The sequence below is a fragment of the Coptis chinensis genome, chromosome 8 (genome assembly GCF_015680905.1).
Source record: "Coptis chinensis isolate HL-2020 chromosome 8, ASM1568090v1, whole genome shotgun sequence".
NCBI classification, from domain to species: Eukaryota; Viridiplantae; Streptophyta; class Magnoliopsida; order Ranunculales; family Ranunculaceae; genus Coptis; species Coptis chinensis.
In genome coordinates, this window is record NC_141463.1 from 36581 (window position 1) to 56315 (window position 19735).

Genomic DNA, 19735 nt, shown 5'->3' on the forward strand with positions numbered 1-19735 from the left:
CTGACTACTCTGTCGCAGACTACCCGGAAACGAATTTATGTGGAACTTGGCGCAGCAACAGTGTGTTTGCGTGCATCATCAATGTCACACATGATACACCCACCCAATTGTGGAGTCTAGAACTTTAAATAAACCATGTATTGTGGAGGAACTAGGTGTGAGCTGTGTCTTCTATCACGTCTACGTTGCAATAGATTTTAATGACTTTATGTTTAATGGTAGCTTCGTCAAGCTGCTTGTATTCTAATTTGAGTTTGAGGTTTAGTTCATGAAACTGTAATCCCTCCTGATCTAAAATGAAAACTGTCATTCAAAATACACGCAGCTGGCTCACCATGGATTGACCTAAATGCATTCACAAGTCACAAGTCACAAGTCACAAGTAATGTGCCATTGCATAATGTATTTCCCGTGTTTCATGTAACTTGCAAACAGTGGAGCCGTTTTGGAAGAAGACAAACAACAGTATAAAAACACATATACGCCCTTGGGAAGAAAATAAAAATGTTTTCATTGGATTATTTACAATAATATTTTACATGGGAGGCTTTTATAAGCAAGTTAATTGAACCAAAGGTAGTTCTCATGCTTTCCCCGCTGAACCGAACAGGTGCATCTTCTCGGCTACCACAGCTTTCATGGCCTCCTTTGCAGCTGACATCACATGGACAAGATCCTTTTTAGGTTTACCAAGGGATTCCATGTACGCCTTCCGAACCTCTGTATTTACATTGAACTTTCTAATCCCAAGCTGTATGCACTCCTGATGAAAATCATAGATTCCGTTAGAGATAAAGTAAAGCTTCAAAATAGGATTGTAAACTAGGTACACAACCATTGTCATACATGATACTGAAAGCAAGAATGGACCTGACTCCTTACAGTTGGAACCAGGTTTGGATGACGAAGATGATGGTTAGGTCACATGCCTACTCCAAAAAATAAAATTTTAATTTTATACCTCTACTCCTGATAAAGATTCTTTAATTAAGTAACAACATGTAACTTCATCCCAGATAGGTTTCACATATTTTCTGAGGGTATGCTTAGGTTGGAACTTGGAAGTTGGAACATACGAAAATTCAGGAACTTTTACACTTGCTCCAATTGTGTTCAGCGTTTCTGAAATCTAAAAAAACCGAGTCATTTTATACCTCTACTTGTGATAAAGATTATCTAATTAGTATAAAAGGCGTACCTCAATACTACAGGCTTTACATATTTTATGATGGTTACGTTGGAGAGTATTTTGCAACTGATTCGATTGTATTTAGTGTTTAGCATTGCAACATTATGATATGGAAACTGTTGGCAACTCTCCTGTTAAAGTGATACTTCTGACAATGATGAAAAGTGTTCCACTCTGCGGAAACAGAAGTTCTGTAGATTTAGAGACATACCTGTATAATTTCCTTGGGCAATCCTGAGGCTCCATGAAGAACCAAAATCACACCGTTTTCTGAACTCATATCACGGAGGTCCTGGGTGTAGATTAAAATGGAGTATCAGTGGGCTAATTTGGTGTTTAAATGATTGAATGTAACAAAATGCTGTTATATTATTCGAAATATTTTGCCACTTTTTCAGCATACTGGTACCAAAATCTGACAAACTTTACCATGGCGTGGAAACCCGTCTTACTGTTAGTTTATCGGGAAATATCAGAAACATCGTTATAATCCAGGGATATATAAAATAACATAAGATATCACGAGATAGAAACATTGGCAGGAAGCAAGGAATTGGGCATTCCTTTCCTTTTCCTCCAAAACCCCACTTTAGCGACCCATAGACCAATATATCAAAAATGCGATATTGCACTATGGAACGAGATATTATCTTTACAGTAATAGCTATAGAAAGTCAAAAACAAAAGGTAACTTGCACTCAAACAAAAAAATCATCATTTCTCACTAAGGTCAGAATCATAAGCATGTTAATTAGAATGAAGGTCCAAGACAGAGAATATTGTCCTTAGGCGAATGGCTTGGAGAGTAAATCTAAGATGCATGTCAGGGAGGGAGTGCAGTTTGCACTCCGAAACAACTCATCCAATGATTTTGAGCCAGCAGTAATTTCCTTATTTGAGACCTGGTTTTCTAGAATTGTTTGGAAGAGAGTATTAGCTGATTCTGAAATCCACCACAATATGATCTAAATTCCATATCCGGATTAAACATTTTTTAACTTTTTTTTTTCATTTTTATGTGATGTGAGTCGTGAGTCGGGGAGGGGGTAGCCCATAACCGTATGGGGATATTAGTGTATGATGCAACCTTAAACTGATCATTTTCAATTTTCAAAAAAAAAATTATAATAATAAAAATACAGTAGCAACATAGCTGAAATAATTTCCCACATGTTTTTACTATAGATTTTGACAAAGATTGTCCATCCAAAATATTCACTCAGATACTACAGGTGAGAAATAAGTAGGGACTTTGATTCCTGTTTTGCAGTGTAGATGAACTGAATTTCGTGTATCCATAGTCCAAAGAAACTAACCTTAAGCAAATCAAGTCTGAGATTGGGGCCACTTGCTGGGTATGTCCCATGTACATTTCCAATACACACAGCTAAAGCATCAATTCCTGTCTCATTAATAAACTCTCGGGCCTGAAAATCAAATAGAATGGGTAGCTACGATGTTAATAAAATGGAAACATATGAAGTTTTTTACTATCTACTGAGCTTCACCTGAGTCACATCCGTTAGCCTTGCTTCATATTCTTGAACAGTCAAGTCATCTTCAGTTCCTGATAGTCTCCCTAGTTCAGCTTCCACCAACATCATTTTCGAATGTGCCACATGTGATACATATTTTGTGTATGCGATGTTTTCCTTGAAAGGAAGATGTGAACCATCCACCATTACTGAATCAAATCCCTGCCATGGGGTTTAAATCAAAAGTACCAATTTAATTTAGAAACCCATAGCACATTGAGACAAAAGATACTGTTACTGTCAACAACTACAACAAAATTTTCCATCCAGATGTCTTGGATCAGCAGATAGAATCCTGTTTCTCACTTCAGTTCTGGCTAGTCGATGTTTTGATTTGTTTAAAAAATACTAAATTACGTAACACAGTCCTCCGATTTATTAATGTTATGCTGAAAATTGAATATTAGATGAAGAAAAGGCCATGAAAGTAGTGAATAGTCATTCTTACATACCATTTCAAGAGCTTCCATTAGCTCCTGCTTCGAATTTCCATGATCAAAGTGAACCGTGATTGGTACCTGTTACACATGTTGATCATGCTCTCAGTTTACGCTTCAAAAGGGAAGGGGAAAGAGAGAGAGAGACATAAGAGAGAGAGAGACTGAAAAGACTGAGATTTAGCAGATGCTACAGACTTATTAAAATCTTGCTATTATACTGAAAAGACTGTGCATTTAGCAGATGCTACAGACTTATAAATAGAAATTGCCTTAAAAAATATAAAAAGACTTGATTAACAGAAAGAAGGAAAAATAATAATTTCCCTTCAAATTCATAAGAGTACTTCTTGATGTGTATGTTGCAAGTCTAGAAGGTTGTTTGCTAAATACCAAATAGACATTCTCATACTAATTCTCTTGTAGAGTCACTATCATCTATATGTTACAAGTACTAGGTAGTACCGAGACACATCCAAGGTATCAAGAACTGCACAACTAATATCATTGACTTTCTACAAATCGAGCTAGGGATTAGTCAAGAAAAAAAACAGTTTTTGAAACACTGTTTACAAAATTACACGCAAGAGTGATTATGACAACTGTCATATTCATGTCATAAATAGACTAATTATCAATCTATTAGTAAATTAGCTACTTACATTAGCCTGTTCAGCAGCAGAAATACAGCATGCTACCAAAGGAGTTCCTGCGAGCTTTAAGGCACTGGGATGGATCTGCAAATAGTATACAAGCTGCTTACAATCCTCAACAATGCAAGATAAATTAATTATGAAAAAGAGAATTGCATAACATACTTCTGAAATAAAAGGAAAATTTTCTCCATATACACATAGCACATTAGCACCAAGGGCTACAGGTCCAAAACATTCAATGTAACTAGGGATCTCCATAAACAGTGATCGCCTAAGCTTCAATACGAAAATAAGAGAGTCTGTCCTACTTATTGAATATAATAGCATCCTACATGAAAGTTCTCAAATCTCAAGTCATCACTTCCATAGTTCCATTGTCATTATACTCAAAGCAAACATAAGGCTAATTATAGCTTCTACCTCTGCTACCATTCTTGATGTAGAAAAGCAAACGAAAAAGTAATAACATTACTAGATAGATAGTGAAAATTACTCAGTGAGTGAAATCACTCAAAGTTCAGCTAGAAATCACTCATCCTTCTACTCTATAAATATTTAAAACAACCCTACTTGAATTATCAGTTGGGATCATGGATTGGGCTAAGCAAGAGCAATTATGGTGGGGTGAGGAATGAATGTTTTCAGCGTTTGTTTTCTCAATAGAGTATTCTGAAATAGAAATGCATGGTCTCGACTGGAAAACACAATCTGCAACAGAAGCAAATCATTATTACCTGCAAAATGGCAGGACTTCTTTCTTCCTCTGCTGCAGCAACTACAGCTTCTACTCCTTCCAAATTATAGACATTAAATGCACCAACAGCATATCCACCCGTTTCGGCATTCTTGTAATTCATATGAATAGCATTGTCAATTTTTGGAAAACATCAGATGCACTATTAGCAAGAGATTGAGGTTCTTACAAGAAGGAGATCTTTTGTTGAAGCAAATCTGACTGGACAAGACCAATTTTTCACAACTTCTGCTACTGCAGAGCTGTCACCAACATTTCCTATAGGCAAGAAAGTGAAGAAATGCATCATGAGCTAGTTTAAGTTTGCATCAGTAAAACCAAATCAGAAATAATAATCACCTGGAAAGACGATATATGGAACACCTGGATGTCTACTTTCAGGACCTAGTTGCCACAACGGTACCCCAGCCAAGGCTTGTCCAACTACCTTGGCACGGCGTGCTTCTAAAGCTTTTGTAGCAAGATCTGATGATGTGATTCCACCCTGAAAATATGATCCTACATTAGGAAATTAAATTTTTGCACTAGCTATGAAAGGATGTTGTTACTAACTGAATCAACTCACCAAAAAGTAATGAAAATGGATATGCAATGTCTTGCACAAACAAGTAAATAAAACCACATGATTTTTGGTTTGTTTTTTTACTTATTTTGAGGCTGGGGGGAGGGGGTGTATGATTTCTGTATCCTCTCTTTTTTCATTTTCTTCTTCTGGGTTCTGGGGTCAACATCAAGTAACCTTGGTTACTTGAATTGGGTATTGATGTAATGGCTGTAGGCTGGAGCTGCTACCATCAACATAATAATAATAAAATAAACTAAACCAAAAAGTACTGTTTACTCAGGAACGGAAGAACAACAAAACATAGTTAGCCTTAGTGAAATTGCAGTATATTTTTTATTTTCATGTTAAAAAGAGCTTGAACTGTGAATATATTAAAAATACCTTTGCAAGGATATAACGTGGTCGTGTCTTTATCCTTCTAACAATGTCCACCAGTGCAGAACTGACTTTGAAATTAATTTCTAGACTCTCAGAAGGGGCTGTATAAACAAAGAAAAATCATCAAAGTCAGATATGTGTTAAAAACTAGAAATCTGTAAAAGAAAATTAGTCACCATATCTCCATTCTATACATAATAAACTTGCCATCTCCATTTACAAAAGAAAATTTTGTTATTTATTTGACAAACATCTATAACTAATATAAGGCACAAGCGCCATAGATTAAAAGAGTAATTAGGTTATAGATGTTCTAAATATAAACCCTTGTTCTAATAGGTCTGCATTTTCACTACCCAATGTCCATAAGAAAAGGTGTGGCATACAAGTTCCCCCTTTGACTACATGGAAATACTATCAGCTGAGATGGAAGAAAATTTTACTAGTTCTCTTAATCTTAATCTGTTCTTTCTCATGCTAAAGCAATGGAAAGTCTGGAAGTGGTCGCTGAAGATCCTATGCAGTTATTTGTTGGAACCATATAATTTATAGGACAGTAGTCATTTTAGGTAATAATAACATGATAAGAAAATATCTGATGTATAAGATAAAAGGAAGTAAAAGGAGACAAACAGCTTCCTGTGATGAGCCCCCGACTGGTCACTATTAGAGTATCTTTACGAGCTTTCAGAGCAGCATCAGCCATTTCTGCAGTTTGTCTGATTTCATCTTCTCTTTCTTCCAACGACCTCATGGCAAGTTTATCAACAGATATCTGTTAAGAAGAAAAAGGTAGAAATGGCAAGTTTGTCAACAAGGAACTAGGGATGAGACAAGAAATGGAAGGAAAAAAGAAAAGAAAAGAGGTCAATTGCAACAATTTATCATCAGTTAATTAAAAGATCTCTTCAACAGCATTTGATTCCAAAAACAGAGAGAAAGTTACAGAGTGGCTGTCACCTCAATGCTTTTCAAGTTGTGGCCAACTTGTGTTTTAAGCTCCTCAACCTGTATATAGTGAGATATGCATATAAACTTATCTCAGAATCCCAGAAAAGGGGAACAGACTTGAGAAATGATAGCATCAGAAATTACAGCCAGACCTGTTTTGTGGTTTTTGGGACATATGATCCTACAACTATAAGGCCACCTGTTCTTTCTGTAAGCACTCCTAGATCTTTCGGTAAAATGGGAGCCTTTGGCCTTATTCCGACTCGAGCAGAAACAAAGCTAGCAGCAGTGCGGCATAAGAAACGCTTCCCTTGCAGTTCCGCCTGGCAATCAATGATAGGCTTATACAATGGACAACGTAGCATGCTATCAAGAACTTTGAAAGAATTAAAAACTTAGTAACATCTCTTGCCTGGATCATTCCTGCTGCAAATACAGCCATGTCTCTTTCACTGGCTGCATTAACAATACATGTTGACCCCTGGAGACCACAAAAGAGGCCAAAACAACAGATGAGACGGATTTCTATTTTCTAGTCAATAACTCTATACTAAAACGAAAAATTAATCCATGAAAAGAGAAGATGAGAACATAGAGGAAAACGAAAATTTGTGTATTCATTAGTATCAATGAGTTGGATGCCTTTAAAATTATAATAAAAGTAGCAGCTAATGCCTTCTGCATATGTCACAAGCTGGTTACAGTTTAGATCTTTAGCCTTGGCCACAGGCATAACAAGAATGCTGCAGCAGGTTGTCCTAGTGAGGGACCAAAAAGTCCCCAAATGTTCTGATGTATTTACCAAACAATGTGACAATGTGAATTGTATACAGATAAATTGAGCAACTATATGTGAGCATGGCAGGTGCCACCTAACTTAGTTGGTAAATCCTTTGGGTGATAATACCAGAGGTCTGGGGTTTGATCCTGTAATGACCCTACTACTACCATACCACATGTTGATATTGTCCCAACTTACGTCACCCAAAGGCCCAGGTCCAAAGCCTGCCCATCCTTGGGTTTAGGGTTTAACTTGACACAATTTAGTGGTAGTCAATCCAATATAACCAGGATCCAAGATGGTTTCCTATCTGATATGGGACTAAACCCAATCCAGTGTATCACAAAACCCCGCCAGCATTACCGAGTTACCGATCTCAATTTAAAGCGGGCTTGCCAATCCAAAATAAATAAATAAATATATTTTAAATGAACAAGGTAAGTGTAGTATTGTAATTTTTTTCAAATAGTCATTTCTAAATCCAATTTTTTTTAGCTTAAATATCTCCAATCTCACTAAACTATATACATGTATTGCCATATGTAGACGTAAATTAGACACCTGAACATTTGTGTATTAGAATGCTGCTGCCTGCTAGCGTATAGAAACATGTATTTTCTTTAAATAACAGACAAATTAGAAGTATTTGGTCTACCTTCTGCAAGCTACAAAGATATTTACTGACCGCAACTGGTCCTCCTTTTCTCAAAAGCTGGATAGATATGGATGCTACACTGCTGGATACCACTTGACCTTTTGTTTTCTCTTCGATCCACTATTCACCGAAGTTAAGAGATACTGTTAAAAGGATCTTCTCTATGCTTGAAAGATGCAAGTTTTAAGTACAGGCCATACCTCGCGGAGGTTCGAAGAAGAATACCCAAAAGCAGCATCTTTGGCAAACTCAGTCTCCCCCGCTGGAACAAGTCTGCCCATAACCAAAAACCATCAGTAATGTCTAGTAGTTAGGACACCCATAGAGGAAATTATCAGTCTCAAAGTATGTTCCGTTAAGGTGAATAATCGAGATGTCTCAACTAAACAGGTGTGAGACACCCTGATGTAATTGAGAAACAAAACCAAACGTTATGTTACTCTCAAGACCAAGAAGAAAGCAAAGTTTCAAATGGTGCAAGGAAAACAAAGATCAACAGCATTCGAACACAAAAGATACCTATCGCCATCTGCAACATAATGCACATCTCCAATGGTGTAGCGTCCTCCTTGAAGAAAGAAAGGGCATATAATCCAGGCATCCATTTCACCTAGTATTGAAACAGCTGCATTTGCTTCCTAGAAAAATCACGCACAACATGATTTGAGTCATGAGACACGAAAAGCTACTATTGTGAGAACAAAACATAATACTATGAGTAAGAGAAATATAATCTTACCTCTGGAAAGTGACCACGAAGTGTAGAGTCACCTCTCAGAACAACCGTGTAGCCAATGCTATCAGCTGACTTGGCTGCAATATCTATATTTCGGCAGATATCTTTTGTTAATTCAATAGCCTGTAAGAGATTACCGAGAGGTCGTAGTTTATCATAAGTGTAAAAACCTGGCTTGGCCTTTATAAAATAGGCTAAAATGCTCAAAGAAAGTAGATAGGAGGAGAAGTAGTCAAAATTTAAAGAAGTAATAGCAATAATAATTAAATAATAAAACATGTTAAAGTACGTTTACCTTCTCAGAACTCAAAGACCGAGAATTAGTCAATATAAAAAAACAAGAAGGCCTTCTGCTGAATTGTTCAGTAAGCGACTCAACAGTCCTTTACAGAAAACATAAAATGATTAGTAAGTTAGTAACGGTATGAAATGCTCTAAGCAGAATTACAAAGTTAGTAACGTAATGATTAGTAAGCTGGTAACGTAAATTAGGCCAGGGACATATTTATTTTACTTCTATCTTTTTTTGAGTTCCCAAACAATGAAAAATAGAGTACTCTAGAATCTAAAAGACTTCACATCCATAATCATAATTCACAAGGATCACCACAGAAACTCACCATCTCTCTGCCAAAGCAATCCCATAAACGTAAAAGATCTTATATAAACTTGTCGTAATTTATTTCAGAGTGTCAAATAAATTGCAAAAAGGATAGATATACCTATGCACACTCACCATTCTGTTAAAACGTCTATGTCATGAACAGTTTGAGTTCCAGTTGGGTCGTCATCCAAAACAACCAAGACTTTAGAAGCAGTTTTTTCTAGTCTCTGAATATCTTCAATGGGATCTGTTGGCCACTCGGATGGAAGAGATTTTAATACATCTTCTTTCTTAAGAACGGGAAGTTTTCCTTCAACTTTAACCCCCGTAAACATCTCATATATCTGCAAGTGAACCACTGCTTGCTTAAACCACAGTATGTGTGGACATATTATGTGTATGTCTACAGGAAAGAATAGCGGTCTGTGCAACCCCAGCAAACTTGTACAAAAGTAACAAAATTTATATGCTCAGACCTTGACTACAGCAGAGTCATCCAATCGACCCCATCCAGCAGCAGAACCTGCTCAATGGAAAACATCATTAAATTATTCCACATACGGAGTGGCATTATGGCATAAAGGGCAAGATTCTACATTTAGTTTATATGTTTCCTAGTGTTCACAATGCAGTGATACAAGATTGCACTATCTTATGCAATTTCACCTGAAAGGAACTGTTGGTGAGCAACAGTAGAAATATGTAGTGGAATTCTACGAGATGAGCACTCATGGGAAACAATGCCCTGTAAACAATTATAACCATCAATAATGGTTCCCGAATAGAAGGGGGTGAGGTGGGAGAGCGAAGTAGATGCTATTACGTACCAAATCCTTCACAAAGATATCTAGTGCTGAGTATGGTGTGTAGTCATTCTCTAACATATGAGGCACTCGATTTCCAAACATCCTGCAAAACAAATTGATAAGCATTGATGTTAATATACTAATATAGAAATCTAAAGATACAAGTTTCAAGTAGGCATTTAATACTTTAAAATGAATAAGTCGCGCAATTTCAGAAGTCCTAAATCATTAGAAGTTCTTAAGAAAAGATAAATAAATAAATAACTAATAATAATAATAATAAAGAAAAAACAAACAAACTAAACCTAATAATATGATTATAAACTGGGTAACCCTTGTAATTAACACATCTTTGACTGATTTTGGTTAGAAGGAATACTATATACTTGAAAAATGTCAATCATGACAAAACTGGCACATTGAGAGCCAAAAAGATATTGAATTTTTGTATGTAGTCAATGGATGGGCAAAAGAATGTTAATATGTAGGACCATACACCACCATCACTAATCTCCTTTACGGCCAAGCGGTGATGATAGTGTGTTTCTACAATTTGTCACTTCTCAAAGTTTCATAATGGGTGTGTGCTAACAGAACATTTGTAGCAACTATAAGGTCTTTAGCACATACCATGACATTCCTTCACTATTCATGATGATTTCAAACAGCATTCTCGTGTTAAGGCCCAATCGAGCCCCAAATGCCATTGCCTCAGCTGATGAGGCTATGTGAACTCCAGCAAGCAGTTGATTGACCATCTTAACACAACTGTAACAGGCACTTACAAAAGTTGGTATAACAAATTGAAATAAACTGAATCATGCAAATAATGAAGATGAACAATGTTATGAAGCGTCATATCTCGTATGCACAATGTGTCATCGCACACAATGTCAACATAATGCAGATCGCTTGAAGTAATAACAACAATTTTGTGTGTGTGTGTGTGTGTGTGTGTGTGTGTGTGTGTGTGTGTGTGTGTGTGTGTGTGTGTGTGTTGGGGTGTCGTAGTAGTAGTGAAATACCTTCCAGCTCCACAACCTCCTTTGATGATATAGAGTTTCTCACTTAGAGCTATTAACAAGAAATAGGAAGCATCAGGTATAGGAACATCGACTTTCCAAATCCAAGAAAAAACAGATCAACAACAACTGAAATAAAACTGGGTTCCTAGGCTCATTACCGGAAAGAACAGAACCAGTACGCTTAAGAGCTTCATCTGTACCCGAAGCCATTATCTAAAAGTGAACAAGGTAAAAGTATAAAGTATTAATATACCTTAGTCAATCAGGAAAAATCGGTGCAAAGAAATTCAGATACAACTGAACTGACAATAAAACAAGACTGCGTGAAAAGAGTATATAATATGATTCACACCGTAAGTTCTCCTGTTGAGGCCCTTGCAACACCACCAGAGACAGGAGCATCAACCAACATAAAATTCTTCTTTTCATCTATGACATTTAAGAACGGACTATTATATGAAGCATTGAGAACTTTAGACAGATACTCACCCAGAAGGTAACATGTAAAATGTATTAGAGCTTTATCTATTACATGTGTAACTATGATCCCATTCCAGAAATGAAAAGAATAAGAAGAAAATAATAAGAAAAAGAATAAAAGAACATGAAATAAAGAGTTAATGTATATGCCTTGATTTCTTAGCCTACCATATGAGATATAACAAATGTGCGTTCAAAAAATATGATAAATAGAAGTACCCGAGTCTTTCTTGCCTTGGGTTTGGGAAATCATTGCATACACAGAAGATGCAATTTTTGGAGAACCTGCTTGTGGTTGCTACTCTTCAAAGATTGGATTTGAATTTATATCTTAACCTATTGGAAGAGTTATTCTCTTTTCAATTTTCTTTAATTGGACTCTGACCTGGACATACAAGTCTATATATTTCAGCTCAAGGGAGATTGTTAACAATTTAGCAGGTTCACATGATACACTTAGAACTGAGAAGTGGATCCACATGGTTCAAGTATTACAGTTTGTAGGCTTTGACCATTTTAGATTTATGTCGGACATTTGATATGTAATGTATATCTCTCAAGTTATATATTAAAGAGGCTTGGCCTATTTCTCCAGTCAAACTACAACTTTAATTGAAAAGCAGGATGATATTGAACAGATGCTGTCATTAAATATGGTAAGAGTGCACTTGTAAAAGGTTAGCTTTATTAAGTGTACATCATGCAACCTAAAAATGTGGATGAGAGAGTGAATATTTGCATAGTAAAATCAGACCATCAGACTTACCCTGTAATCTTAGCTCGAGCTGACTGACAAATCCAGGGGAGACAGTTGATGACAGGATTACGGTTGCTCCAGTGGGAAGGGCTACAAAGTAATGAATTGAACATCAGTTTACTAGTTTAGGTAACATGTCACAAGTAGTGATGCATAACATTTACTCATAAGTACCTGATAAGGCCCCAAGATTTCCATATAAAACACTTTCAGCCTGAGTTTCATTAGTGACCATTATAATAAGCACTTCAACATCTGGAATCATGCAAATATATGCATCAAGTAAGTCCAACTTATATGATAGAGAGAAAGTATGAAGAATGCTGATAACAATCCATAATCTCCATATAAAAATAATTGACATAAAGAGTTGTCACACACCCTTTTGATACCCCTTCATGAAGGCCAAGGGTAAAGGGTTGGGTTTATGAGAGGATTATCTCCTCAGTAATTAGAGCTGGGCAAGTTTTATGGAAAGGGGATTTATAATAACATATCCCTGCATACGGACATATATACAATACATACAAGTTGGTGGGAACATCTTGAATTGTGAAGTAAATTTTAGATATTTTATTTGGAACTCCGCCAGTTTCTCTCAAATGAATGATCCATAGTCAAAACTGAATTAGCGCCTCCATCACATCAAAACTAGATGAATAACCTTTAAAAGTGTATTGAAAGGTGAGCATCTTTCCTCTTATAAAGCACATAAGACATTTTTCCACTGCCATTTATCAAATACGAGAAAGACCCTCCAAGGAAATATCTACTCCATTTTTCATAACTAGCAGGTCAGTGGTCAACAATAACAGCTGATATGAGAATGCCTTCAAAGACATAATTTCACGAGTGATCCATGTAAAGAAGATGTGCACAAGCACATGCATTCATTTTTGTAGAAATAAAATGCACAACTAGTTTGATCATTTGTGCATATGGTAGAAGTTTGCATTAACCATACACTGTGTGGTTGACTTTCTTTATGTTTTGAAAAGTTATACCTTTGGCTACCTCCGCAGGAGAGTTCCCAACCAAGCCACCCGCATTCTCAAATCGAGAGAGAGTTGGCTTATAAACCTACAATACAACGGCATCGATAATAGATCAGGCTTGACACGGTTTCTACAGTACATCACGTAGAGCACCAGAAAGTCATTAACGTATGATAAGTATTGTAATTAGTTATCCTAAATGACAAAAGGACAAATTGCAATACGTAGTTTGTATTTAAAAGGAGAGACTGATGAAGAAAGATGTGCAATATTTCCCTCCAACATTCCGGGCTTTTGGACATCCCAACTAGGTTGCACACTTGCACACCCTTATCCCACTTACCATATGCACTTCCACCTATAAGACATCAAAACAAGGTTGTTGCCCCTTAGAGCACTAATCATTTACCCTTCAATGCCACATGTCATAAACCATTGAATCTTTTGGGTTTTTTTTCACATTGCATCTTCTCAAAAACAGTTTTATGACAGATTATGGATTCTTTAAACTATGACCTCCATCAATTATATTATTATAAGAGCTCAATATGCTAGCAAAAGGATTTATGTAAAACTATAACTGTAGGCAATCGATGTCTCAAATGCAAAATATTTAGAAGGTTTTGATTTTCTAACTATGAAATTCTGATCTTATAAAGTGAGCTTCTCTGTGGAAATTCTTTTGACTAACTGTTTCTTCCGAAAATAGGAGATCAGAAAGGGTGAGAAAATAGGCGGTAGATGAGCAATAACTGAGAATTGAAGGACAGGATATTAGCAATTGAGATTATACTATTATAGGGATCTGTTAGAAAGAATGGAAAGAAACCATGATGGAATATGTTTCTGCTGATACATATGTAGACTAAGCTGACAGATATAACATTATATGATTTACACGAGCTCTTCTGTGAGGATTAAAGAAAATTGCAGTGTAGTGTGTTTCAAATGATAATAGCTTTTCATGCAGAGCAACGCTATAACTGTGCCACGTATATATCTCACAAAATGAACAGACAAATACAGAAGGCATTCATGTAACTGCAAAGAAGTCTTACATCGTAACCGGAAACGCAGAACTTTGATTTCACCAGATGAGTTGCCATGCCGAATCCCATTGCTCCAAGACCAATGAAACCAATTCGCTTCACAGAATTTGATGCAGCAGAAACTTCATCCGCCAATTTCTCAGGATTGTAGCTTTCTTTGGTACTTGCATCTATAATATTTATTCCTAATATTGCCTCTGAAATCTGTTAAATTGGTACAGAGAGAAGAACAAAATGATAGTGGGATAAGTAATCAGAACCATGCCGTAGAAGTTCCTTGAGAACTGACACAAAGATTCTATAAGAGAAAATTCAGTATTAAAACCTTGACAAAAGTAGTGTCGTAATCGTCTCCGCTTTTATGTGAACAGCCTGGAAAAGAAGTGACTCAAACGAATAAGAAACAGGTCAATCCTATGTTTAAGAATCTTCTACACATTGCATTCACTTTGATAGGTATAAAGTGATCTGGTTGGTACCATAAAGTAGTTGTTGATGAGCAACCGCCAAAAGTGGTAGAGGAAATGTGAGTAATTTAGCCATATCCAAAACAGACCTCTACAAAATAATAAGGCATGCATTAGAAACACTTAAAAAGTTAAAAACTATCATTTTAGAAACAAACTAGACCATCATCCTTTAAGTGGTGAAGAACTATGGCCTTGATGTTTCGAGTAGGAAATCACAATTCATTGCATAAGGAGACCACATGTAAGGTGCGACAAGTATAACATAGCAGAGCCCTAACTTTGATGTATAACATAGCTTTGATGTTTTGAGTAAGAAATGGAAAATTCGTTGCATAAGGAGACAACACATGTAAGGTGCGACAAGTATACATAGCAGAGCCCAAACTTTGATGTATAACATAGCTTTGATGTTTTGAGTAAGAAACGGAAAATTTGTTGCATAAGGAGGCAACACACGTAAGGTGGACAAACATAACATAGAAGAGCTAGAATAAAAAGCAGAAGCACACCAGGCATAATTGTTTTCAGCTAGTAGAAAAGCAACAAACAAATGATTAGATACCATGGGAAACTCGGGAAAATTAGAATGATGATCATACCAAATTCTGGACAAAAGTATCCATGGAGTAATGTTTAGAATGATCACCCTTCAGTAATTTGGGAACATGATTCTTGAAAACCCTGCATTTAAATTTGAGCTATTACTTTATTAGGTAAATGGAAGACAACAAACTGAGGAAAGAGTTCTGGTCTGACCAAAAAATTGCACTGCATGGAAAAAACAAAAGACAAAATGTATCTGCCAGCAAACACTTCTAGTTCTTCAGGAGGTTGACAGTTTGAGCTCATAGTTACCATATTGTTCAAAATCAAGTATGCAGGTTACAAGAGAATTAGTACTTAATACTCATGCTTAGCCAATTGCACAACATGAATTGGGAGAAGAGTGACGCAAGAAGACTGTAACTCAGTGCTCCTCCCAAGAGTAGACTAACTTATAGCTGGAGTAGATTAACTTACGGCTGAAATAAATCAATGTCCTCTTGGTAAGGCCAACTTGCTTGGGTTTAAGGTCTATGAGCTATCATTACTTTCTACATTTATTTATACAGTCTTGTCAATTTGTTCTCGGGAAATTGGAAGTAAAAGTAATGGGCATGATTAAAAAAAGCCAGAGATCAATATCACTTCTCATCCAGGAGTTATGAGCAATAAAGTTAAGGTAATCACCATGAACTTCCAGCAGCATTGGAAATTATGTCATATATTATCCAAGGATCAATCCCTGCTTGAACGCCAAGCATCATAGCCTCCATTGATGCAACAAGATGAATTCCCTCAAGCAGCTCAATTACCATTTTGACTTTGCTGCAAGAGAAACATAAATAGAATTTGGTAATATTGTAATAGAGATAGTAGGTCAAAAACTTCTTGTAACTACATGTACCATTGTAATGATTTACTTCAAATATTCAAAAGACATAGCCAACTAAAAGACAACAATACTCTGTTTGATTAAACATGTCTCTACAAAACTTAATGCTCTTGAGGTTATCATGCAACAATTTCTCAAAAAGGTATATACCGTTTTTTAATTCCCTCCTTACATTCTATAAATTTCTTATAAATACAGACACTACTACAAGGATATAATAAAATTATGAAACCAACAAGAAAACGCACCTTCCCGCACCAACTCCACCCTCCAAAATGTAAAGCTGTTCACACATTGCTGTATCCAAAACCCAATATTTAGATTGAAATTTACATATGGAAGGAAAAAGGAGTAAAAATTATTATCTCTTCCTATCCACAACCATAGAGTTGTCATATAGTAATCTTAGCATAATTTTACCAGAGAGAAAAGGCCGTGCCTTTGTAATTGCCTCTGAACTTCCAGAAGAAGCGATCTAGAGACGAGAAGAAGGAATCAGCACCCAACCTAAATATACAAGCTAGGAGAAAGAAATGGAACGATTGGCCCAATGTGGCTCTACTTAAATTATATCAAGTACTGTTATATAAAGGTTGACCTCACCATTATTTTCCCTTGCAAAGTATCAGATGTTCCTTTAGAAACATGCGCATCTACTAAAAAGGTTGTCTTAGCATCCTCTGCAAAGACATAAAGACTAGTTCAATTTTCAAAGGTTAACAACTACTTAACTATAAAAAGATCAAGTTATTGGAGAAGCTGAGAAGCATAACCATGTACATCTATCTACTATTAAAAACAAATCAGGATATCTCATTTAATCATTTAATCATGTACAATCATCGCTGTCATGATTGTACATGGACTTGACTTTTTTTCATTTAATCATTTATTGTTTCACAACGATATAATACAAATAATTTGTTCAACAATTTCCTTGGCCTGTGATGATTGTAATAAGGACCTATATTTTGAGTTGAGTTGTGAAACAAATTCAGGCCATTCGACTTTGGTGGGCCACCACATTGCTATTTGTTATACAGATGTTGCTGGAATTCTGGAAAAGTATAAAATTGTGAGCTTGACCTATCACTACTAACATTAAAAAGTTCAAGTCACTACTAATAATAAGTGAATGCACTAAAACCAAAGAAATGACCAATAATAAGATAAACACAAATAAAACGATTAATATATATCAGATTATTAAGAAAAAAGGGATAAGAAACTTAGTTACCTGCAAGGTGGTTTTCTAGTTTCTGAATATCTTTTGGTGACGTTGTGGAACGGAGGATGACGACGACATCATCATGAAAGCCTACAAAATGAAGTCGAAAATGAATGTGAATATCAATATAAAGTTACAAATAGCTGTATAGTTCTTCACAAAGTAATGTACGACTCATACAAACCTTTCAGTGCACCCTCCTCTCCATAAAGTACATTGTTTATCTGGTTGGAAGTAGGTATCAAAATAGTTATAGCTGTAGCATCTGGATCCAAAGGAGAACAACATAAAAAATGAGTAAACCTAAGAACTCAAACATAACAAACGACATGTTTCTTCTGGGGAAGAATAAGTTATAAACTTGTTAGTGTGGAAGGAATGAAGGATACAAAAGTGAAAATGCATAGCATTTCACATAGTAAAATTTCATTGTTTTACTATGCTTAAATATAAGGAAGTTCCAATATGATAGGACCATGATCAGCAAAGAATCTAGCAAACAGATAAGTTTAATTTGAATTCCTACTAATCACTTCCTGATTGTAAAACACCTTCTAGCACTTTTTTTTAAGACATGAAGAAACTACTTATTTAGACATATAGTATGAGCATTAAATGTAACGTGAAACAACGTAATCAGATAGGATTTATAGACACTTTACTATATCCCAGTTCATAAATAAATTGTGATTCCTTGTAATAATAATATTTCAAAAACTCAAAAAATATAGATTAAGAAAGTCTAAGGTTACCAACCTGTCCCTGCATCCTTAGGGCTGGAAACTTTAGTTCCACCTAACTCCACAAACTTTTCAATTAGAGAACCAGATACCTGCAAATGCAGTAATATGAACAAACCTATCAAAGTATTTTCCAAACCATATCTAGAAAATGGTAATTAAGAACACCACAAATCTGCAAGTACAGGCCAAAGTCAGTTGTCTATGTATATGTGTGAAATTGTGCATGTGTCAGTGTCATACCGTGTATCCAGTCTCTCGTCATATTACATAAAGTTATTCAGCATACAACATGTAACATAATTGAGTATCATGTAAATGTGTATCGGGTCTCTCGTCATATTACATAAAGATATTCAGCATACACCATGTAACATAATTGAGTATCATGTAAATGCTGGCATGCATGTCAAAGCAAACTACCTACATTTCATTTCCTAAATACCTCTATCAATTACACTGTCCAAGTGTGTGAGAATTTGCAAGTTCAAAACCCCCATGCATTCAATCAATCAAGTATGTAATAGTGTAGCTTTGACTTTTGATCAAAATAACTCTTACATACAAAACAAATAATCACCACACAATAAAAAAAAGTAGCTAGCTCATTTTAAGTACGTGTGATCAAACAAACAAACAAACAAACAGAAACATCAAATTGTAAGCAGAAAGCAAACCTCAAAAGCTTGGACATGAAAGCCATAACGAATTAAGGAAGCAGCTAGTTCCAAACTAAGTTCATCTAGTCCAACGAAGCCAACAGTTCCAGTACAGGTCATTTTTTTCAATCTTCTCTAATAATATGAAAACGAGTTCATGTGATCTAATATTAATATGAAGTTGCTGTCACCTTGTTTTGTTAGAGGGAAAAAAATGTTTATACGCAACTCATTTTTTAAGAGTTGTACCGTGCTATTAATTGGAATTTTAGTGCCGTGTGCGTTGATGATTGGTTGGTTGACTTGAATTTTAGTGTAGGTTGCACTTGTACAGCTTTATAAATTGGGTTGCCTTGCAAGCATTTTATGTCTGCTAATTGTTTTAGATAGGTACTGACAAGGCCGTGACTCATTCGTATTCTTTTCGTGAGTAAATCGATTTATTTTATTCAAGTGTCACATTTTAACTAGAATTACTGCATAGCAGTGTGGGTAGGGCTGGAAATGGAGCGGGTTCGAGTTGGATCAGACTATATCCATGTCCAGATCCATTTTTCAAAAAAAAATTTAAATCCGGATCCATGTTTACCCGAATGGATCCAAAATGGCATACCATATTTCAAACCATTTCTATAAATGGATATTTTGTGATCCGACTATATTTTGTATATATAACAATTTTATTTAATATTTACCCATTATATTTCAAATAAATATAAATAATGTTTGGAAGATATATTAACAAAATTTTATCCACGATATTTGGATCGATATTTTAAATATATTTGAATCCGAATTTGCATGAAATAATCCATATCCCACCCATTTTATATTCGACTCATTATTAAGG

General features: G+C 35.7%; 1 protein-coding gene across 1 annotated transcript; it reads right to left on the reverse strand.

Moving 5' to 3' along the window:
- Positions 1 to 491: 491 nt before the first annotated feature.
- Positions 492 to 19035, reverse strand: LOC147479082 (ketose-bisphosphate aldolase class-II family protein). Its single transcript, XM_086575369.1, has 42 exons — positions 18904 to 19035; positions 18243 to 18318; positions 17671 to 17751; positions 17496 to 17576; positions 16862 to 16938; positions 16679 to 16733; positions 16507 to 16555; positions 16054 to 16191; positions 15423 to 15504; positions 14833 to 14911; positions 14679 to 14725; positions 14363 to 14557; positions 13314 to 13389; positions 12484 to 12564; positions 12319 to 12399; positions 11425 to 11501; positions 11231 to 11285; positions 11073 to 11121; positions 10678 to 10815; positions 10069 to 10150; positions 9908 to 9986; positions 9718 to 9764; positions 9374 to 9585; positions 8933 to 9020; positions 8641 to 8760; positions 8421 to 8539; positions 8102 to 8174; positions 7902 to 8021; positions 6878 to 6946; positions 6618 to 6788; positions 6475 to 6522; positions 6148 to 6289; positions 5518 to 5615; positions 4911 to 5055; positions 4741 to 4829; positions 4552 to 4662; positions 3824 to 3898; positions 3177 to 3242; positions 2698 to 2886; positions 2506 to 2616; positions 1401 to 1481; positions 492 to 763 (listed from the first exon to the last, which is right to left on the reverse strand). Exons 1-42 carry the CDS (start codon positions 19003 to 19005, stop codon positions 584 to 586), a joined length of 4134 nt encoding a protein of 1377 aa, XP_086431495.1. The 5' UTR covers positions 19006 to 19035; the 3' UTR covers positions 492 to 583.
- Positions 19036 to 19735: the final 700 nt, after the last annotated feature.